We start from the raw sequence: 24,202 nt of genomic DNA, 5'->3' as shown, positions 1-24,202 counted from the left end.
GTTTCTTTTTTATACCTCTGTTATTGTTGTGTATATTTTGAAGTTCAATGATAATAATTGTTAAAAAATGCGAGGCAGAGACTAAACAAACTCGCGGTTCGTCAATTAATATGTTCCTGAGGGAACTCAGATTTGAACTATGTTCAAGGATTGCATTCGGTACACGTGTGTAATAAACCGAAAGCTGTGTACCGATACACGTGTGTGTACCGTTACACCTAACTACACCTAACCTAATACCCCTATCAGTTAGTATAGCTTCGTACAGAAATCTGTGATGTAATATGTATATCTGTGATGTAATATAATTTTTATTTGCATTCATAGCCTCCGGTGTTTACACGAATTCTGTGTATCAGTCAAGATGTAGGTCAGTCTATCATGTCAGTGACTGCTTAGCATACTATTATACCGTACATTTAATTATATTCTTCTGACCATGTACTTTTGCATTGTCATTTCAAATCTGCTTTATAGAATATTTGTTTGAATTCTTTTATTAGTTTTTTTAACTATTCAATTTATTTTTATTTGTAGAGCGCTTTTAACTGGACTGTGTATGAGTTTGTTAATTTTAATTGTGATCCCTAATGAGCGAAACAGTGGTGAAATTACAAAAGAAAAACTCTCTTAGTTGGCATGAGGAAGAAACCTTGAAAGAAACCAGGCTCAAAAGGGAACCTGTCCTTATCTAAGTGACATCAATGTTCATTCATTACAGTTCCATCGTTGTTGAGGTGTGCAGTTATAGGTGATTAAATGCAAACTGTGTTTCTGAGCCATTATAGTAGACTGGTGATATTATTTACAGTCCAGATCCACACTCATTGTTCTTGAGTTGCTAAGTAACTTTGTAGATCTTTAGGCTGTTGATGTGGAAACATCTCCAGCTGCACAGAGTGGTCTCCAATTGAAGAGAACAAAACTAGGCAGTGCAGTGTAGCTAATAGCCAGAGTGTCTCTGGTTTCCTGCAGTACAATTCTGTGGACCTGCTGTACAAAAGTAACCAACACAACACTTTCACTTGCTTTTACCTCCAGTAACTCTGTTTGTTGTATCTTTTAATGAAAGAGACAGGCGGTCTTGCAGGAGGGGAGAGGTGTCAGCTATGTGTCTCTATAGGAGCAGGAAGCATTTGATGGAATATGTTGACCCTCATGGAAAATCAGCTATAAAGACCATGATCATTTCTAATAATGAGAAAATTCAAGTAATAATAATAACAGCAATAATAATAATTATTATTATTATTATTATTATCGACTGTTTAGAGATTTGTTTGATTTAAAGAATGACATTGCTATATAAAGCTTCAATCGTTCCTTTTTTGTTCCCCAGACCTTTTTTAGGAATTTTTTTCATCCGCTATCTCGCATATCTTCTGTACCTTTAAATATTCTCATTTTATTTTTTCCTTGTGGTGGTGAATTTTTGAAAACCGTGACCCAGTTCCATACAAAATGCAACGTTTGATTCTATCGAGTGAAAAGAGATGAAAGAGCCCAGAGGAGTGTTATCCGGAAACCTGACAGAGATACACTTCTCTAAGCTGGCACCAAAATCGACATGCTATTGACCGGGTTAGAATAGGTTTCTTTAACGAGAGGCGTAATTTGACATTGCGTGACTTCCGATCGGTGTGGCCCTGCTCTAATCCTGTGGATTTGCCAGTGAGGAGGTGTATTGATAAGAAGTTCGGAATGATTGTTTTGTCTGTCTTGCTGTGTCTGTAGGAACTGCTGGATTTTTTTTTTTTTTTCCACTTAGCAGGTTGAGAGTTAGAGTTGCACTTATCTGCTGGTCCTACACATGAAAAAATGATTGATCTTATTTTAAACCTTAGGTTGTTCCTAAACTATAATAAACATGGATGTCTTAAATTTGAATATTAAGTAAATAAATGTAAGAAAATGTTTTTTTTTTTACTTCTGACATGTATATTACAGCAGAATTCTGTCTTTAGAAATCCCAGCGATGTTAGGAAGATGGGGTCAGAGCACAGGCTAAGCTATGATACAACACCAGGATAGAGGGTAAAGGGCCTTGCTCAAGGGCCCAAGAACAAGGGCTTTAACCCCAACCTTCCAATCAGTAAACCTGAGAATACTTCAGAACACCTGAGAACAATGGGATATCGTCGCGCTGGCGTGGCGCTGATGACTAAGGGGTTAAGTTCATAAATACCAACTAGCATGTACTATCAGGAGTCCCCAAACTATGGTCTGCCCCCACCATTTGGAACGGCCCTCTGAACAATGCCAGAGTCATATTTTGACAATGTAATTTGAAATATATGTTTTACTCATATTTGTATTTCATAATAATGGTTGGCTTTCAAATAGAAATTTCTCTTAGTTATTAATAGAGGTTTATTAATCGCCACAGATAGTTGACTGGAAAATCTATACCGATTTTTAGTTAGATAGTTTTTCCGGCTTCCAGTCCGCTGCCATTACGAAAGCGGCCTCCAGAGGCAAATCACTGATGCTACGTGCTATTTGTTTTTACACGTTAGATGCCCGCTGCATGGAAAGTGCTATATTATATTTATTATTTATTTTATTATCTTTATTATCGTAAAGTTCAATACTATTTTATGTTTGTTAAATAACTGTTTGTTGAAAAATATCGTCCGATTAATTGGTTATTGGCAAGTCGACCTCAGTCAACATTCTAGTTTAGTCAACAATTATTTGTTAGATTCACTCACCAACCATATGTATATACATAAGTAAGTAAATGTTTAAATTTTAATATCAATGGATATAAAAGAAAAGGTCATTATGATAGTAATATAGCTAATTTAATCGGCTGTATATCTCTTGAAAAGTAAAGCTTATTTTTCTGTACGTTGCAGAACAACATAATAAACTAATCCAGCATTAGGAGTCAAATAAATACATTTAAAATCTATAATAAAATCTCCACAATAATACTGGTAGTCACTTTGGCATATGTCAGTTTCTCTATCCAACAATTAAAGAAAGGAAAAATTATGTGGCCATTGCAGGAAAAAACCTTTCAAAGATTTCAATTTGTGTATAAAGACAAATTAGGAGGAATTGAAAAAAACAAAATTCGGTACATATACATAAATTGTTTGGAATTCTACATAACCTTTGCTCATATCTCAGGTTGCTATTGTACTGTAGTTGCAGTTTAGCGTTGGAAACTCCTTATCCTTATTTTCAACTAACGATAATTTATTTTTTATAAATTCTGTTAACTCTAATAATCACACACATGCTGACATCTACGGAAACATACCTGTAATAAATACTGCCATTATACAGCGATCACTGTACTACCATTCCCTTAGTACTTTGTGCCTACAGCCAGTGCTACAGGGAAGATTTCCTCAAGCCGTCCTGAATGTAATTTTCAATACTATGAGCATTATTTTTTGGGACACTTTCAGACTCTATAATGCCCATTAACCTTAAATTGGATATCCGAGTCAGCATTAGGGGGCTACATTTAGCTTGTCACTTGTCACTATGGCTTGCTGACAATCATTATTACGGGCTCCTGGGAGTTTTTTCAGCACATGTAGGTTGCTTGGCTTGCTCTGAACATTTTCTCATCACTCTACCTAATTTCTGGCTGCCCAGTCATTTCCCCTCTTTTTTCCCTGGATAAATGACAAACATTTTTTGTAGTCTACAGCCTGCTCTGGTTGGGTTCAGAGTATTAGATGTATTGCTGTAATAATGGTGGTATTTACTGCACATGCTGAGTCATATGTCACTAGGCGGGACTACCTTGTTGGAAAATTCAGTGCAAAGGTATGCGTGGACAAGGGAATGTTTTACGCCAGTGGTCCCAAACCCCCGGGCCGCGGACCAGCACCGAAAGAATACATCATTTACATTATTTCCATTTTATTTATTATCTGATTTTGAACAATGATTTATTTTGGAAAATTACCAGATTCTCTCCACTTTATCTGCCTATGACTCACTCTTGATGCATGTCAAGATGTCTCGGTAACATGTCTTACCTACATCCGCTACCTTCATAAAACATAATACAGTAACCGCTAAATTGAAACCGCCAAGCGAGCAAAATGAACAACAACAACACAGTGGTTCTCACGTTTATAATTATATTTAGAAAATACAAGTTTTTATGGTCGTATCATTTTATTTTGTTGTATTTATCCACCACACCTTAAAGGCCGGTCCGTGAAAATATTGTCTGACATGAATCCGGTCCGTGGCGGAAAAAGGTTTGGGGATCGCTGTTTTACGGTATTCCCGGTTCATATACCATGATCTGTCTAAATACTGGATTTTGATTGGCTGGAAGGTTCACCGTTAAATCTCAATTTTATATTAATGCACTGCCTTATGAACAAAATAATAGTAACATACAGTTACAGTCGTATTTAAAGTAAGACAGCTAGATAAACATTTTCTAATGACCTTACTAAGCTAAATAGAGGATTTTTGGGTGTCACTATAATTATATGGTGAATATGGTCATTTATTTAAATGGGATACAAGATGGATTTCGATGAAGAGAAGTTGATGTTAAAATGAGAGATCTAATGGAAAAACAGCACCAGGAGGCAACTATCCTCAGACGCAAGTGTGCTTGAACCCCTGACCTTCCGATCAGTCTTAAAAAGTTTGAATTTGCTTGCCGAGTTCTATCTTCAGCTAATATTGTTTATATAGTAAATTAATAGTAATTGTGTTCAAGTTAAACCGGGACTTTCGAGTTTGTAAAATAAAAGAACAAATTTCAAGGAGCAGAAACTGTATTTATTTTTCGACATACTCCCCTGCTACATTTATACACTTCCCCCAGTGTTGAACTAACGCCTGGAAAGACTTGTCAGTGCCATCCTAGGACAGCCTTCTTCACTTTGTTATCAGGGAACCACCATGACCGGGATGGTCACTGACGGCCATCTTTGAAACGTTTAAATCGTTCGGCTTTCTTTTTGGGGTTCTCACCACTGTACTGCACTTAAAGTCTTCAGTAGTAACCGCATGTTTGATGCCTTCGTTCACAGGAAACTTCATCACTACGCGCTGTTCCATGCACGCACTAACACTGTTGTCTGCCATCTTTATTACCAGGTTCTGGACTGGCTGGTGACATGTGCGTCACCTATCAGTAAAAGTAGTTCCGCCATGCTAGCATCTATTTTTATACCTGTAACATTAAAAGTGAACGACCCTCGTTTAATAAGAAATACCACCAACAGCTTCATTATTATTAAAGTAATGATTACACAGTTTTTCACCTTTACACCTCCTCAGAGGAACCCACCATCCATTTCACGTTTGATAGTTGATAGGGTAACCACCAGACATGAACTGGATGGATAACTTCAAAATCATTTTAGATTATCCAAAGAAAGGATGAACGTTAGCGCTACAACCTTTCATAAGTCTTTTTAAAACAATATAAAGTCCAGAAGTCCAAGCTGAAGTTCCTCGGTAGTTTTATCTCTCTCGGGCAGCTCCACAGATTCGAAACTGACATTTCTCCATCTGCCTCTTAGATCCTTTGTGGACGCTCGCTCTAACCTGCCTCCACACTGTGTTTAAAATGGGAGGCATTTTGGGAAAACAGAAGGCATTTATCCCTTTTCCATCTGGCAGCTGGCACGTACGCCGAGTGCCAGATGCAATGGGACAGACGTCCTGCTCTTGCAAGATAATGTGTTAACCTTGTACTACTATGTGCTAGCCTTTTTGACTCGGATCCTCAAGCCGACATTGATGTTTTTTTTCACCCCACCAGTGATCTATTCATTACTTTTCCTACTGTCCCTTTTCTGCTTTTCTCCTTCTGATGGCATCCTTCTTCTCTCCTGGGTGTTCTTTCATTTTTATTTCACTTGACCTTTGGAGCATTTGCTGAAGATATCTGCTCTCTGCCTTCCGCCATATTTTCATCCAAAAGCTAGGAGGTTTTACGCCGATTACACTTGACCCCAGCACATCTCCTGACTCATAACATCTCTGGTCTGTGTGTGTCCTTTCCTTGAAACGCTTTTCAGCTCTCAGGCTTGACGCACAGATCTGCCATGAGAATGAACAGATTAGTCAAGGTGAATTGACACCAGTTTGACCAATATAGGATAAGGAATCTATTTCACTCTCTCTCTCTCTCTCTCTCTCTCTCTCTCTCTCGCTCTCTCTTTTTCTTTTTTTCTTCATTCCACTCCACATAGTGCAGTTCTTGGCCCATCAATCACATGTATACACTTGTTATGCTCTAAATGGTTATATGGTGATTAAAGAGATATACACAATATGGACCAGAAGTTTGTGGACACCTGACCATAAGATTTATACTTGATATTTGAACATCCCATTTAGTCCCCATTCTGTTATAATAACCTCCACTCTTTATAAAAGTATTTATCATATGGACAGTTCATTTGCACGATCACAAATCTACTGTACTGATCAGTGCTGCTGTGCCCCTGTGTCTACTGTCTCAACGTCTTGTGTTGTTTTCGCACTAAATGTCGCACTTTATATAGTGTCCTATTTGGATTTGGATAATTCTGTGTTTTGTGTAGTTTTTTGTTTATGTATGTTGTTTTGTAGCCAGAGGTGTAAAGAGTACCTGAAAAGTCTTTGAGGATCTGATTTACACAGTACTTGAGTATTTGACTCATTTTGAATGTAGGCTCGAAGATGCACCAGTCCTCAACACCAATACACACGTTAGTGAAAAGCCAAAAACAGTTGATTTTGAGAGGTTTTATTTCCTAAAATACAAATCAAATTGTACACCTCAACACTGCATTAAGCATCAACACAACAACCTCTTAAGGCTGGCAAAGTCTGGTGTTCCAATACGTTTGCCCATGTAATGTATTTAAAATGTAATTTTATTATTATTATTATTATTATTATTATTATTATTATTATTAATAACAAAACTATTCAAAATTCTGAAGACAGGATTTGCTAATTACGAGATCCCACAGACATGTTGAACCTTTTTTACTGAAGAAATACAATGCAATATGTGGTGATAACATTTAGTTATTTTCCGCCTTTTTTCCTGGGTCTAAAGGTTAAGTGGATTTCTTGTTGACTTCGAAATATTTTTTTTTTTTACACTGATTATGGTAATTATTTTTATTTCAAAAGATATGGAGAGGCAAACAGAAGGCTTGGGTTCTGGCCAGAAGAAGCCGCCTCACTCCTCCTCAAGTCACCCAGACGACTCAAGTGACAGCGCAGACGAGTGGAAACACGTGAGTTCTGCTCCTTTCATGCTGTTTAATACATTTGTTAGGTATATAATGCTTGGATTTGCTTTGGTATACACTTACACCTAAATGGTTTCTTTTTGGATCTGTACCTGCATCCTGGGACTAGATTGATGTTTCCATTTCCATGTATTGATTTGGAAGTCTTTTATTAAGCTTGTAAGGGCGGACAATCCAAGCTTACAGCTGGTAAAGGAGACGACAAATGCTTAAAGATTAACATTTACACAAATCGACCTAAAATATTCATGATATACTGATTTAATGAACGGAAAGTGTGTGTGCAAATGAATAGATCCAAAACGCACGAAGCCTCGAAGCTGGCTAAAGACACACTTTCTTTTACTTGTTAGGAAAATGTTTTGCTTTTGAAACATTACAATGTAATTTCCTATTTATTCTGTTGTGTACTCAACACCTACTGCACATCTCCACAGCCCATAGCTTTTTCATCTATTTTATGCACTTATTAACACATTTTATCTGCATTGTATCCACTTCCCGGCATATTACATGACAATATCTGACCCTGAAACGAAATCTTTTTTTCAATGTGATTAATCTTTGTTTCCAACAATGCTTCGTTTCAATGCCGCATGCTTCTTATTCATTTTCATTCTGTATTCATTTTCTTTTTTTTTTACTGCCGCAATCATCATGTAGTTCTGGACCATTCTGTGTATTCTGTACTTCCTATTTGTATATTTGTATATAATTGTATATAATTGTAGATTGTAGGAAATACATTGTGTATTATCTATTGCTAATCATAGAGTTTAATATAAATTATATAATTAAAAATATAAAAAATGTTTTCCTATAATTAGTAGTTTTTAAGTAGAGGGTAGTTTGTTTATCTATCTATCTATCTATCTATCTATCTATCTATCTATCTATCTATCTATCTGTCTGTCTGTCTGTCTGTCTGTCTGTCTGTCTGTCTGTCTGTCTGTCTGTCTGTCTGTCTGTCTGTCTAACTAGCTAGCTAGCTAGCTAGCTATCTATCTATTAGTCCGCTCAAGATATGTCTGTCTGTCTGTCTGTCTGTCTGTCTGTCTGTCTATCTAGCTAGCTAGCTAGCTATCTATCTATCTATCTATTAGTCCGCTCAAGATCTGTCTGTCTGTCTGTCTGTCTGTCTGTCTGTCTGTCTGTCTATCTATCTATCTATCTATCTATCTATCTATCTATCTATCTATCTATCTATCTATCTATCTATCTATTTGTCCGCTCAAGATCTGTCTGTCTGTCTGTCTGTCTGTCTGTCTGTCTGTCTGTTTGTTTGTCAATAGTTTGCAAGGTTTTGTAACCCAAAGTGAGGTAAATCACTCATAGTATAACTATGTATTATAGCTAGTCTTGTTTTACTAAGGTATGATACTGAAGTCTCTTAGTGAATGTTATCTTGTTAGTAGTAGCTATTTCAGTAATCTTCATGCACAGATGTGCAGTACTGATGACTGCAGTGGTGGACAGTAAGGAAGTAAATTTGTTACTGTACTTAAGTATTTTTTTTACTTGAGTATCTGTACCTTACTCAAGTATTTTCGTGAAATCAGTCGAAAATAAAGCAAACCATAATTTTTTTTTTATTCTTTTTTTTTTATACAAAAATGTATATACCGCTCATTTGCACGGTTGTGTCAATTATTATATCATGTCACGGTCAATGAACCTGATCAGGACTCCGAGGACGCACCCACCACCCGGAGAAAAGTGCCTTTACTCATACACTCAGAAAGGAGAGGTGGGGGGTTGGCTGACGTCGCGTCAGTAAGAAGAGCTGAATCCAAATTCAAATTATGGATGACAAAAAAGCTCTAAACCCTCAGGAGCCCAATTCAGAAAAAAAAAAAAGAAGTAGGGGGAAAATGTGCAAAAGATGAAGGTGTGTATGCAGCTCATCTCGTTACGAGGATAGTAAAGGATAATGCATTTAATGAAATAGGCTAATAACTGTATAGCACTTGGGTTATGATGATGCCTGCCGTGCTTTTACGCATAGAGCATCGATATTTCTTTCTTTTAGCTGCATAACATTATTATTTACAGTTTGTAGTTTATCGTAATGTGTGAGATTTTCATTGGGAGTGACGAAGATATACAGGATAAGAAACGAGTTTATTAGAGGAACAGCACATGTCGTTTTGGGAACAAGGTGAGGAGGCGAGATTGAGATGGTTTGGACATGTCCAGTGGAGGGACATGGGGTATATCAGTGGGAGAATGCTATAAATGGAGCTGCCAGGAAGGAGGAAAAGAGGAAGACCAAGGAGGAGGTTTATGGATGTGGTGAGGGAAGACATGCAGGTAGTTGGTTTAAAAGAGGCAGATGTAGAGGACAGGGGGGTATGGAGAGGATGATCTGCTTTTGTGACCCCTAATGGGACCCCAATGGGAGCAGCCAAAAGAAGAAGAAGTTTTTTTATAATGTGTGTAGCAACAACACAATTTCAGCCTTGGATTGTAGTTAAAATAGCATTTATTGATTTGGTTGCCTTTAATTGAGGTGATGTCATAAATGTTTTCTGTGATTGTACTGAAAAGGTCCTGAGTTCAGTAAGTGGAATCTCCAATGCAGTATAAAGGCTCATTTAAAAGACATATTATAAGGATATAGATGTTGTATGTATCTTATGGCTACAATTAGAAAAGGAGTTGGATGGTTCTTGGTTCTGAGAGTTTGATAAATTGTGCAGGGTGATATTTATACAGGAAATGGAGCTCTCTGAAATTTGTAAAAAGCATGAACATACTTAGCGTCAATTTTGTGGAGAAATAAATGGTGAAGTAACTCCTGACTCTAATTTACCACAACACCCATGGCCTTATTAAAGAATTCTAAAAAAGACAGCTCATAATAATTAATAACAATTATTATTATTATAATAAATATCAGTCAATATTTAACTCATTATCATTCTATTAATAGATCAGTGTGCTAAGAGTCAAATTCGAGTCTTTTTACATAAACTGAGTTGATAAGTTTTGAGTCTTTTGATAAAAATTATAATAAAAACATTATAGCCATGATAAATAAAAGTACTTGGATACTTTAGTGCATTTAAAGGCAAATACTTTTCCACTTGTATCCAAGTGAAATTTTGATAGGACACTTTTACTTTTACTGGACTAATATTTGACTGAATGTGTCTCTACTTTAACTCAAGTACATGCTTTGTGCACTTCATTCACCACCGGTTGAATGAAGTCAAAATGAACTATAATAACCCTAAATATTACATTTGGACACTCAATACTATTTCACGTCTGCTTATTTCACTTCATTTCACTTCATGGATCTGAGCGTGGCAGATGAGTGAGATGACGGTGAGCCAACTAAACTGAGTTCACTCTTAAGGAATCTGCTTTGAACATAACATAAAAGACTCGATCGTGCATTATTGGGTTTTTAGCTGCTAAACCGTTACATTCTTTACCCCTTTTCTAAATATATTCAACATCTAATTCAACAACAAGGTTGTCTCATGTCTCGATAATGTCCCTCTGTGGTGGTCCAAGAGCATAAAAGCCCTAATAGAAACATTTCACATTATCATTCAGGACAAACAGTCACGAAACTCACTAATGCATTAATGGATGGAGTGTGTCTTTTTATTCCAGACGCACTTCCACTTTAAGGTCTGTTTACGTCAATTGATTTTTCCTGTAATGCGCAGACTAATGTAAAGGCGGTCTTACGACGTGACTCATTCGGAGAAAGCGAATTAAGATGCTTGATATTTCCTGTCTTGTTGTTTTTATAAATTATGCACACACATTAGCTTTACTGTAGCTCATGCGCTTGTGTGATTTGTGTAACTTTCTATGTGATTTTGGAAGAATAATGGCCACATGAATCAGGGACAGTACAGGAAAGATTTAAATCGTGTCAGGGTGTTTATGAACCCAGGAGAAACTACAACATTAGTCAGCCCTTTTCTTTAACACTATCTGGACTCCGAGGCAGTAAATCATTCCACCTTTTTTTCTCAATGCAGCGAGACAGCTTCGTCTCTAAAAATGTTTCCTATGCCGTTATCCTGAATGGCTACTTTTTCTGCATTTCCTGTCTTTTCCTACATACTTTACCAGGCAACAATATGCTAAATGCTAGCAGTTGGACCAAACCTTTTTTAAATACGCGTCTGATGCAGTGTCTGATATAAGCAGAATATACATATAATCTAATTTAAATATAATGGACTTTACCTGGAATGCATTTATTCTTCTCTAGTTTTTCTACACTGACTATATTTTGTTTGTCCTTGAACATGTAATGCATTTTAACCAATAGTCCTTTCTCTTTTCCCACAGCAAAGTTAACAAAGTTTATGTTGGAGATTTTATCCAATCAGATTTCAGCCATCACATCACATATTGCACTGTGATCAGAGGTTACAGAGGTTAAATTGGCGCCCCCTAGCAGGCACCAGAACGCGTTGGCATTTTCGCGGAAACATTTACGCACTTGTATTTTTTTCTCCTGTAGAATTTGCACAAAATCCCGGAGTCATTTTATGAGGTTAGTGTCGATGCTCCTGCTAGAGATGATGGGTGTGGGTGGTGCGGTTGTGGCTACAGTGAAAGGAGACTTGTTAAATTGTGTTCATTGGGTTTCTCGCTTTGGTTTTTTTTAGCTTTCATTCTCCATGTATGAGATTTCTGTCTGTGGTGCAGCGCTCTGTTATACTGCATTTCTCTATCATATTGATGGTTTCTATAGTTGTTAATGTGGCATTATAATAAAGGTAATTAGCGTCTAGGTGTGAAATGCACAGTTCACCACTGATAAATCAGAACTGCAACAAGAACCATTTTACTTAATATTTTTATATGAACAGTAGCAATAGAAAGGCAATTTTGCACCAGATGCAGTAGATGTGTCACACAGTGCAGCTCAAGCACAGCGACAGCACCACATCCATTGTGCTCCCATGTTCTCGTGGCCCAGATGGATGCAACATGTTGTGTGAACGTGTGCATGCAGCATGGAGACACACAAAGCATTTTTTTTTTTCAGTCCGATTCTATTTCTGCCATGTTTTTCTGCTAGAAACACTACATAATGATGGTGTAATATTGCATAGTGTAGACCTTTTCTATACTATACTGCACACAAGGTGGATTTTACCAAGTGTATGGTTTAATTACTAATTATAGGAGTAAAGATTATTACTTTTTTTATACTATATCTGCTGTATTTATAATAATTAAACTGCCAGATCTTCTGGAACAGATATTTGCACGATATCATTTCGCTTTTTGTGTAAAACAGTCTTTTGCTGCCAGCTCATGACATATATGATAATTTGTTGTTTTTTCATAAGGGTGCTTTTAAGGTAGAAAAGAAAACCTTTCTAGAAACCTGCCTTTGCCCATTTGCACAACATAATCACAACAGCACTATAACCAAGGATTAAATGTGATGTAGGAGGTGAAGAAGCATTTTTATGGATGGAATTGGTCACAGTTTTCTCAGTTGTGGCTGCATAAAATCACCTTCCCTTTAATTGGAGATGTAAACACAGATTTTATTTAGTTATAATATGCTCATAGTTATAGAAAGAATGAAGGTGCATCCATGTTACAGCACCCCGGGAGCACAGAGGGTTAAGGGCCTTGCTCAGGGGCCCCAAGATTGGCAGGTTGGCAATACCGTGGCTTAAACCTCAACTTTCAGTAACCCATAGCATTAACCCGTGGCTACCATCTCCCAGCTTATACTCATGTCCCTTTTGCTCAGGAATCACGTTTTATTTAGCTTTTTTGACATTTTTTGGGAAAAGATATCTTTTGTGGGAGAATTAAACTTTCCCCTCACTTGAGCTAAAAAACACAAACATGTTCCAACATGAACCTGTTATAGAGCTCTGACCTCAACTCTACTGAACACCTTTGGGATGAACGGGAACGCTGACTGCACCCTAGGTCTCCTCACTTACACTCACTTACATCAGTACCTGACAGCAAATAGAGACGTGGGATGTAAAAAGAAATACAGATCTTATAGTTTAGGTGTCCACAAACTTGTCCATATAGTGTGAATACACAGTTCTATATTATATCATTCGCATATATATAGAATCGTTATGCATTTGTAAAATAAACATCATCATTAATGGCAAAAGTAGCATTTTTTAAAGAATATTAATTCATTAATGTATTAATCAATTTTATTTATTTATTCACATTATTTAAGGGCAGGTATTTATGCGGACCCCTTTTTGCATGCCACTTTTCTATAAGCATCAATGCATATATTTTTATACTCATTTGCCTTTATGGATCCAACTGAGTACAAGATTTCTTTAAACTTAATAACAGAGTAATAACATGTCAATCTGAGTGATTATTAACCCAAAGGTTAATTAAAATCTATTTAATCCCCATGACTGACATTATGTAAAGTGCAATGATGAGGGTAAAAACAGAGCGAAATGCTAGAAGAATGGATTTATGGGGTGTAGCATAGCTTTTCAGTGATTTAGCAGGAATGTGTGCCCAAATACAAGTAGTCCCAGAGTTACAATGTTTCGACTTTTTATGATGATGAATTTTTATACGATACGTTGGGATGCTGCAGAGATGTTCGCATCTACCCCCTTGTGAGATGCCTTTCTCACAAGGCCAAAGCCCAATTTTGGCTCTTTAGCTTTTGTCACATATACATCACAGCACAGTGAAATTCTTTCTTCGCATATCAGTGTGCAGGGTCGGCCATGATACAGCGCCCCCTGGAGCACAGAGAGTTAAGGGCCTTGCTCAAGAACCCAGGAGTGGCAGCTTGGCGATACTGGGGCTTGAACCCCCAACCTTCCAATCAGTAACCCAGAACCTTAACCAATGAGCTGCCACATACCGAATACACTATAGTTTATACAATATGGTAGTGTTAAATTGTTGTTTTCCTAAATGATGTACTGAAATTTGTTGTAATATTAACACATTACACTATACAACACCATACTGATCGCCATTCTTTGAGACTCTTAGGTGGGCTAGGCCACGTCTCGACTTGTATTTTCAGGCTACGTTGGGGTCATCAGTACACATCTCCACTGTAAGTCAGGACCTACCTGTATATTTTCTTTAAAGGGAAAAAACAAAAAATGATTGTAAGGTAGAACAGTCTAATAAGAGCAGCATGAAGTATGAAGGATTGTGTGTTTGTGAGTGAGTGTGTGACATGGGCAGGGGTCTTTTGTGCCCTTTCTCCTGGCTCGTAGTTGATAATATACTGCACTCCGATGAAGAATGGACATAGGCACGTTGTTCCCATTGAGTCGCATTGATTTTCTCCTGTTCCAATGATTGATTTTCTCCCTGACCATTAATCCCACTCTCTCCACACCTCCCTTTCGCTGGCTACACTGCGGTCCCGCTCGACTTGCTTTATTTACTCAGGAAAAAAAATAAAATCTGAAAATAGGTATTGAGCAGAAGTCAGTTGATTTGCAATACCCATCGTCATAATGAATTTGCTCTTATACACACTTTCTGGTCGATATTTTTGGGACTGGGTGCTTTTTTATGAGAGATAAACACTTTGAAAACACCGTCTGCTTCACCTGAGTAAAAGTCGGAATTGATTTCTGCAATCCGCTAAGAGTCTTTATATCGCTCGTCTGTTGGGCTCAGCATGAAGCCGCTCATATGAGGGGTTCGAATTTAATGCAGCAATGCTTAGTGGACACTTTTACCGTGGACTTTTTCTATACATTTATAGGCAGCTTCCTGAGATTTCCTGAACTGGCAGAAATAAAACAGACTTTTCATTGTCGTGTCTGAGCCGGAGTGCCTTTACTGATAGTGGAGAGTGAATTCGATTATATTTGGAAATAAATATTGAATTAAAAGATTGTGTTGATAAGTTAGGGTCAGAAATTAGACCTGAATGTTTAGTAAACAAAAGAAATTTTTCTTGTGTTAAATCTAAGATTATTCCTAATATATGATTAAAATGTACAATCCATAAGTGAGAATATTAAGTAAGTAAAGGTAAGATACAGGTGTTTTTTGGTCACATGTACTTTAAAGAACAGGGAAATTCTTTCTTCACATATCCCAGCGATGTTAGGAAGCTGGGTTCAGAAATGATACAGCTCCCCTGGAGCACACAGGTTAAGGGCCTTGCTCAAGGGCCCAAAAATGGCAGCTTGGCAATACTCGGGCCTGAATCCCCGACTTTGTGATTAGTAGCCCACCACCTTAGAGGAGGTTGTAGTTCAGTGGTTAAGTGCTTAACTCTATTCTCTTTGTGCCGATAATTTGGATGTGCAAATATAGAAAAATATATTTCCTCAACATATTATCCAGTTTTCCTGATTCAACTGAACTCAAGCTGTACTGCGCATGAGTAAAATGTAAGACTCGTCATTTCCACCTCATTTCCGCCCGCCGTTTATTTCCTTTTCCGGTTCCTCGAAAAGTTAGAAGGCACGAATATGCATCATTCATAAACTTCTAGTCAAATCGAGTTTATTTTATAGCGCTTTTCACAACAGACATTGTCTCAAAGCAGCTTTACAGAATTTCAGGTGAAAGATCAGGTAAAAAGAAGGGGAAGATCAGGTGTAGAGAAGAAGATCAGGTGAAGAGAAGGAGAAGGTCATGTGAAGAGAAGGGGAAGATCAAGTGGAGAGAAGGAGAAGATCAGGTGGAGAGAAGGGGAAGATCAGGTGGAGAGAAGGAGAAGATCAGGTGAAGAGGAGAAGATCAAGTGAAGTAAATAAGAAGGAGAAGATCAGGTGAAGAGAAGGAGAAGATCAGGTGAAGTAAAGAAGAAGGAGAAGATCAGGTAGAGAGAAGGGGAAGATCAGGTGGAGAGAAGGATTAGATTAGATAAGATTATATTATATTCAACTTTATTGTCATTACACATGTACAAGTACAAGGCAACAAGAAGATCAGGTGGAGAGAAGGAGAAGAGCAGGTGAAGAGAAGGAGAAGATCAGGTGAAGTAAAGAAGAAGGAGAAGATCAGGTGAAAAGAAGGAGAAGATCAGGTGAAGAGAAGGAGATCAGGAGCTTGCTTCTGGTGACATTGTGCATAAAATAATGGAACTTTTAAATCTACGACATCACACAGACCTGAAAACTGGACATCCATCCGTTAATAATATGTATATAATAATGTAGCTATGAAAGAGTTAATGAAATCCATCATATTTTTTTTTTTTTCGCAGGATAATGAATGTATATGGAGCTTTAGCTGAAGCACTGATTCAGAAGATGAACCTTTGATAGCAGCCATTACACCATTACACTTAATACAGTCCTATTACATGGCTCCTCGGGCAATTTCTTGCATATTAGTCGGGATATGAAACTGAAACATCAAAGTAATTTCTTGTATAGCGTGAAAGAAAAAAAAGAAAAGAAAAAAATCAGAGAGTAATGGTTAGAAAAGTGTAGATAGAACAGAGGATAATAGAGAGGAATCTGAAATGTAAGTAATGTTTCGTATGTATGCATTTTTCTATAAATCACCCGGTGTGTATTATTTAGATGCTCATGTCCCTGATTTTCACTTCAGCAGTGTTTTAGATTCCTTATCATCGTTCATTGAAGCCAGATTTGAAAGCGGGAGTTCTGTAAAGTATGTGTGTGTGTGTGTGTGTGTGTGTGTGTGTGTGTGTGTGTGTGTGTGTGTGTGTGTGTTTTCAGCTTTTATTCTTGGCATGGTTGACCTTAGATCACTCAGGCTCTTGATGTATTTTAAGGCTGGCGTTGCTCCATGATGGGATGCGTAAGTGTGTGTGTGTGTGTGTGTGTGTGTGTGTGTGTGTGTGTGTGTGTGTGTGTGTGTGTGTGTGTGTGTGTGTGTGTGTGTGTGTGAGGTGCGTCCATGGGAAGTTAAGGTGAGTGTGTTTGTGTGAACAGACTCAAGAGAGCAAAACTCCAGACAGCTTGATTCTTCACTCACATCCGTCTGGCTGTGTGTATTGCTCTGCCCTTTCACTGTGTGTGTGTGTGTGTGTGTGTGTGTGTGTGTGTGTGTGTGTGTGTGTGTGTGTGTTTCACTTCAGACGAGAAGAGACTTCTGACAGCTTTTGGAAGTCTCCAGACATGGCTTAAAAGAACAGTTTTAAGCTCCACATGAGCTCAGGAAAGTACTGAAGGACATTTATTTGAGATGAGAGAAGATTAGAAGAGAGAAGATGAGATAAGACAAGATTAAAGTTTTTTTGGGCTCAGCTCGAACCACCGAAAGTTCTGAAGGACGTCAAGTTGAGGTGAGATGAGATAAATGAGATAGATGAGATGAGATAAGATGAGATGAGATGAGATGAAATGAGGCTAGACAACGTGAAAGTTTCTAACTCAGCGTGAATCAGAGAACGTTCTGAAGGACAATGAGTTGAGATGAGACAAGAAGCGATGAGAACAGAGGAGAAACGATGAGCTGCATAGAGTCTAGACAATAATTTGAACTTAGCATGAATGAGAGAACATTCTGAAGGATGATGAGAAGCTATGAGACCCGAGAAGAAAACATGAGATGTGAAGAGACTAGAAAATAATTTGAGATAGGAGATGAAATTGAAGGACACAAGATGAAAGTTTTAGAAGAGATAAAATAAGACCAGTTAAGAGAACACTTTGAGAAGAGATGAGATGAAACGAGATGAGACAAGAAGAGATGAGAGGAGTCTAAATGAGAAGCAATAAGACCCGAAAAGAAAAGATTAGATAAGAAGAGACTAGATAATAATTTAAGATAAGAGATGAAATGAGAAAGAAATGAGACAAAGGTTTGAGATGAGATGAAATGAAACAAGACTAGGCTAGTTTTCGAGCTTGGCATGAACGAGAAGTTTCTGAGGGAAGGTGAGTTAAACCGAGACAAAAAGCAATGAGACCAGAGGAGAAAAGATGAGATAAAAAGAGACTAATTTGACAGACGCGAACAAGGTCTCAGAAGAGATTAAACGAGACAAAGATTCGAGATGACAAGACGGGACGAGGCAAGTTTTTGAGCTCAGCATGGAAGAGCTTCTGAAGGATGATGAGTTGAGCTGAGACAAGAACAGATGAGATGAGACGAGAGAAGTTTTGGAGCTCAGCATGAATAAGAATCTCAGCTGAGATGAAATTAGACGAGAAGAGATGAGTTGAGACGAGAAGAGATGACTCCCAAGGTAGAGATGACTTTGAGGACAGATCGTATGTGTTTTGTTAATTAAAATGTCAGACCAATACCTCATGCTTCACTGACAAGACTAAAGGAAGTGTTCTCATGATAAAAGCGAATTAGGGACAAATCTGTGAAATCAAGCATGAAAAATGTGCACATTTAGTCATAAATTAGACACCCTTGTTGTTGTGAGGCTCTTTCTCCTCTAAGCAGTTACCACACACACACACACACACACACAAACACACACACACACACACAGGACTTAAAATTGCTCAACATCAGGTGGGGAAATAAGAATCACTGTAAATAATGATTTAATGAGAACTTTCTTGTTTGTGGTGATTCGTGCTCATTCGGCTACAAGTGTGTAAGTACTGATGCAGATGAGGTGAGGAGGCCTGGGGTGTGGTCAGCATTCAGATTCATCCCACAGGTGTTTGGTCGGATTTTCCACTCCGAACCATGTAAAGCAGATCTTCATGGAGCTGGATTTGTGCACAGGGTCATTATCAGGCTGGAACAGGTTTGGGTCTCCTAGTTCAAGTGAAGTTAAAATGTAATGCTCCTGCACCCTTTTTTTTCCCAACAAAAGGCTAAATAAAACCTTTGGGAACACCTCTACATCCTTCTGGAGCACAATGGATATGAGCATAGCTATAAGTGTATTATAACTGATCAAAAATCTGTGTTTACATCTCCAATTGAAGGTAAGGTGATTTTATGCAGCCACAGCTGAGAAATCTGTGACCAATTCCATCCATAAAAATGCTTTTCTATCTCCGACATCCTATTTTAATCCTTGGTGCTGTTGTGGTTATGTTGCACAAATGGGCAAAGCGAATACCTTAAAAGCACCCTTATATCCTCATATATGACATGAGCTGGTAGCAAAAGCACCAAAAACACTTGTAGCTTTATTTGCACATCATATACATAATGATTATAAAGAAAGGTTCTGATAGTCCTTGAAGACAGCTGACTCCTGTTAGAGAGTAAGGGCTCGGTACAGTAATGTGGTATGTGGAAGGTACAGACGTTTCTGGGAATGGTACAGTATGTAGGTGAGTATATGTGGGCAGGCTTGTGCAGTTTTGTTGCAAGGGATAAAATAGATCGCCATCGCTCAACAAAACAGCTGTACAAACGGAAACGCCTTGTGAATGAGAAAGATCAGAGGAGAATAGCCAGATAAATACCCATATAATAAATACTCTTTGCAATTTTGGTGAGCAGGAATGTCCCTCAGAAATCGCACGTTAAACAATAAGGCAGATAACAGCAGAAATCTACATCTGTCAATCAAGTATCTGAGGAATCTGAGGCTACAGTGGATGCAGCATCATGTGTCCTGCTTCAGTCAGTATGTGAGCTGTATATGTGGGGGGAAGTAATGTTATTAAAAGGGGAAATGAAGAATAACATCAATGCTGAGCGGAGAACGGATTCCCCATCTACCCCGAAAGCTGCAAACTAAGCAGCTACGCTGGAGTTATTTATAGATTGTTCATTTATAAAACATACATTAACCGTTTGCTAGCCATTTGCCAATTTTTTTTTCATTTATTGCATTTGGCTTATGCCCTAATCCAGAGCGTCTTATAGATATCTCAGTTTTACATCTAAGCAATAAAGAGATAAGGGCCTTGATGAGGGGCCCCAGCAGTGGCAGCATGGTGGTGCTAGGATTTGAACCCATGACCTTCCAATCAATAGTCCAACATCTTACCTATTGAGTTATCACGTCCCACTACATTTACATGTATATCAATTCACAGATGCCCTGATTCAGAGTGACTTACATTTATGTTATTTAATACAACTGAGCAGTTGATGGTTAAGGGCCTTGCTCAAGGGCCCAGCAGTGGCAGCTTGGCTGTGCTGGGATTTGAGCTCACTTTCGATCAGAAGACACCTTAACTACAAAGCTACCACGTCCCCTATAACACAGAATAATTCAAACGTGAAAATTATGTTGGTGGGGTTTTTTTAATTCCTTTGACAACAATTCTATGTTTTCATATGTGATGATTCAAAATGTTATATCTTTTTTTTATTTTTGCCTAAGCTGTTTTTAATATCATTTAACCTCCAACATTTTTTTTCGTAATAGATTTCCCCCTAGAAATTCGTCAGTAATCCTGTGCACTATAAATAGCGTGAATATCAATTTTACATTCAAGCAAGCTTTCCATTTGCATCCCCCACAGTGTAACAGTTTTCCAGCTGAAAGCACTAAGATGTAATGATGAGTTATGGAGACTGTGTGTGTGTGTGTGTGTGTGTGTGTGTGTGTGTGTGTGTGTGTGTGTGTGTGTGTGTGTGTGTGTGTGTGTGTGTGTGTGTTTGAGGGTGTGGGGTGGCAGAAAGCCAGGCTATTAAACAAAAAGCAATTACACTAAATATCTAAAATCTGCGGGTTAAGCTTCGGTGAGCTTCTGTTTACCCTTCCGAGACCTCAATTACCCTTAGTAAATCCATTTTTTATATTGTTATTATAACAAACGGGGAACGCAAAAAAGGAAAGCAAACTGACTCAGACAGGGGCTAAACATTTTAGTTTTAAATAAACAAATGAACAAATAAATAATTATATTTATATTTATATAATAATAATAATAATAATAATAATAATAATAATAATATTATTATTATTATTATTATTATTATTATTTTATCATCATTATTTTTGCTGGTAATAATAATCATTATCATTATCATTATCATTATCATTATCATTATCATTATCATTATCATTATCATAATAATTATCATGATAATAATAATAGCTTCCAACTGGATGTTATTTGTGTTTTTCCTTTAATACAAAAATATTTTCTTTTTCTAAATCTAATCAAATCTGATCAAATTTAATAATAATAATGTAATCATAATCATAATTATTATTAATTAATTATTATTATTATTTTATCATCATTATTTTTGCTGGTAATAATAATAATCATTATCATTATCATTATCATTATCATTATCATTATCATTATCATTATCATTATCATAATAATTATCATGATAATAATAATAGCTTCCAACTGGATGTTATTTGTGTTTTTCCTTTAATACAAAAATATTTTCTTTTTCTAAATCTAATCAAATCTGATCAAATTTAATAATAATAATGTAATCATAATCATAATTATTATTAATTAATTATTATTATTATTTTATCATCATTATTTTTGCTGGTAATAATAATAATCATTATCATTATCATTATCATAATAATTATCATGATAATAATAATAGCTTCCAACTGGATGTTATTTGTGTTTTTCCTTTAATACAAAAATATTTTCTTTTTCTAAATCTAATCAAATCTGATCAAATTTAATAATAATAATGTAATCATAATCATAATTATTATTAATTAATTATTATTATTATATTATAATATATAATAATAGTGTTACTATAATTATTGTTGTTATTTATTTCTGTTTATTTGGAAGTGAGAGCAGTTATTAAGAGGATGAAGAGTGAAAATTAGTTTGGACCAGATGACTTTCGAGAAAGCAAATGACAGGGTTCCGAGAGAGGAGTTGTGGAATTGTATGAGTAAGTCAGGTGTGTCAGAGAAGTATGTGATGGTGGTGCAGGACAGTGTGACAGCAGTAAAGTGTGCAGTAGGAACGACAGACTGGTTCAAGGTGGAGGTTGGACTGCATCAAGGATCGGCTCTGAGCCCTTTCCTGTTTGCAGTGGTGATAAACAGGCTGACGGACGAGGTCAGACAGGAGTCTCCCTGGACTATGATGTTTGCGGATGATATTGTGATTTGTGGTGAGAGTAGGGAGCAGGCTGAGAAGAGCCTGGAGAGGTGGAGGTACACGCTGGAGAAAAGGGGAATGAAAGTCAATTGGAGTAAGACCGACTACATGTGTGTGAATGAGAGGGAGGGCAGTGGAGGGGTGTGGTTGCAGGGAGAAGAGGTGGAGAAGGGGAGGAGTTCAGGTACCTGGGATCAACAGTGCAAAGTAATGGGGAGTGTGTTATCTTGAACCGCAAGATTGATCATCAAGAGTGAGTTACAGACAAATGTGGTGGAGAGAATCCGATCATTTTCCAAAATAAAACATTGTTTAGAATCAGATAATAAATAAAACGGAAATAATGTAAGTTATGTATTCTTTCTGTGTATGGCCCGGTATCAATTGACCCATGAACCGGTGCTGGTCTGCAGACTAGGGGTTGGGGACCACTGCCTTAAAAAAATGTGATCTTCGACGACTATATGACCCCTCGCCCGAACTCATTTCACTCCTCTCTGCTCCCTGCCCTGCTAATCTAACAAGGTGGAATTCATTAACCTTGCCCATATTCCTGACCACATGTCCCCAGCAGTCGCTGGGTGCCAGGAGCCTGTTATCATTCCTGCATTGTCGACAGGCTGACAGAGGTGAAGGGAATCCAAAGCTCATTTATTTATGAGTCCTGCACTCTGTCTAGCGCCGGGGTCAATAGCATCACGCAGTCCGACGGCGCTGGAGCGCAGTGGCACGAGTCCAGGCCAATCATTTAGACACCTTTAGCAGAGGTTCCGAAGCCTCCGGCATCGCCACTTAAACAAGGGGTCATGGCACAAGGTGGCTTAATTGGAAACTGAGAAAGTTTTATGGACATGGCCTCATTATTTTATGGAGCCCCGAAGGATTGTTGTCATTTCTTAAAAATTCGATGTGTCGTGAATGCCATTCTGCGACATCATTAGAGACGTTTCGAGAGGTTAGTGTTCGAAATAGTGACACGGATGTCACGAATGCTGTGCGGGTGAACCCTCGAGAAATATTATTAGGCATAATTTAGGTAGATATTCCTGGCTAGAATTATGATGCAGCCAGGTTTATTTATTATTTATTTTTTCCTTGGAGTGCACTTACCAGTTCTTGTGCTCTATTAGCGGGTGAATTATAAGCGAGAAGACTTTTGCCATCATAATTTCAGGCTCATCTCCATCTTCAGCCGCTTGTCGTTTTAGTGCCAGCTGTCATTTGGTGTCATTATCCGAGACAGCGTTGTCACGCTTCACTTTTTCCCCCCTTTTTTTTTCCTCACCCACACTTTGTACACACACTCTATTTCGTTCTCTCTCTTCCTGTCAAGTGCACTGTTTGTCTTTTCTAATCGTCCACCTGTCACCCTCGTTTGCCGAAACAAAGAGGTATTAAGAGTTTACACAGTCTTTGAAGCGTAGCAGATTCGATTTGATTACACACATTACCCAGGCGTTTATGTGTGTGCTTGTGATTTAGGTACTACTTTACTTTCATTTTTTTTATCACACACCACTTGTAAATTGAACAATCCATTACAGACTGGCACAAGTAACGTCGGGTTTTAATTGCTCCGGTTTTCCCACAAGTCTGTAAAATGAGAATTGAAGTCTGAAGCAGCAGGATTTAAGGAGAACGCTCGCTTATTGTGCGCACCTGCGGCGAGCTGAAATGGCATTTGGGTTGTCTTTCAGGACTTCGTGTTGGGATTTCGCAATGCCGCTGCTCATTGTGCTCTTTGACGTGCCACTGTTTTCATGGTGACTGTTTGGCAGCGATATGGCAGGGATTAGGAGACGAAGGCCGACCGGGATTAGTGTTAATAGGAAAGCAGAAACCTGTACGCACCCGCTGAAGAGTCTTCCCTCATGAGCAAAGAGGTGCTGCGTAAACAGCGGCATTATGTTTTCTGATGATTTATAAAAAGCAGACCTTTTTTTTTTTTTGCATAATATGACCAGTCTGCATTTGTCTTCTGAATTCTTTCTTTCCTTCTACCTTCCTTCTACCTGTCTATCTATAATT

General features: G+C 37.8%; 1 protein-coding gene across 3 annotated transcripts in view; it reads left to right on the top strand.

Annotated features, from left to right (window-relative positions):
• b4galnt4b (beta-1,4-N-acetyl-galactosaminyl transferase 4b) overlaps positions 1 to 24,202 on the top strand; it is a 120,766-nt gene that overhangs the window by 32,623 nt on the left and 63,941 nt on the right. For all 3 annotated transcript variants that reach the window (XM_046840699.1, XM_046840700.1, XM_046840701.1), the window contains one exon: positions 7,126 to 7,232. In XM_046840699.1, the coding sequence (XP_046696655.1) occupies positions 7,126 to 7,232 (107 nt within the window). The remainder of the gene's footprint in view (positions 1 to 7,125; positions 7,233 to 24,202) is intronic.

This window comes from Silurus meridionalis, chromosome 26, assembly GCF_014805685.1.
Source record: "Silurus meridionalis isolate SWU-2019-XX chromosome 26, ASM1480568v1, whole genome shotgun sequence".
Lineage (NCBI taxonomy): Eukaryota > Metazoa > Chordata > Actinopteri > Siluriformes > Siluridae > Silurus > Silurus meridionalis.
This window is presented reverse-complemented; position numbering and strand designations above follow the sequence as displayed.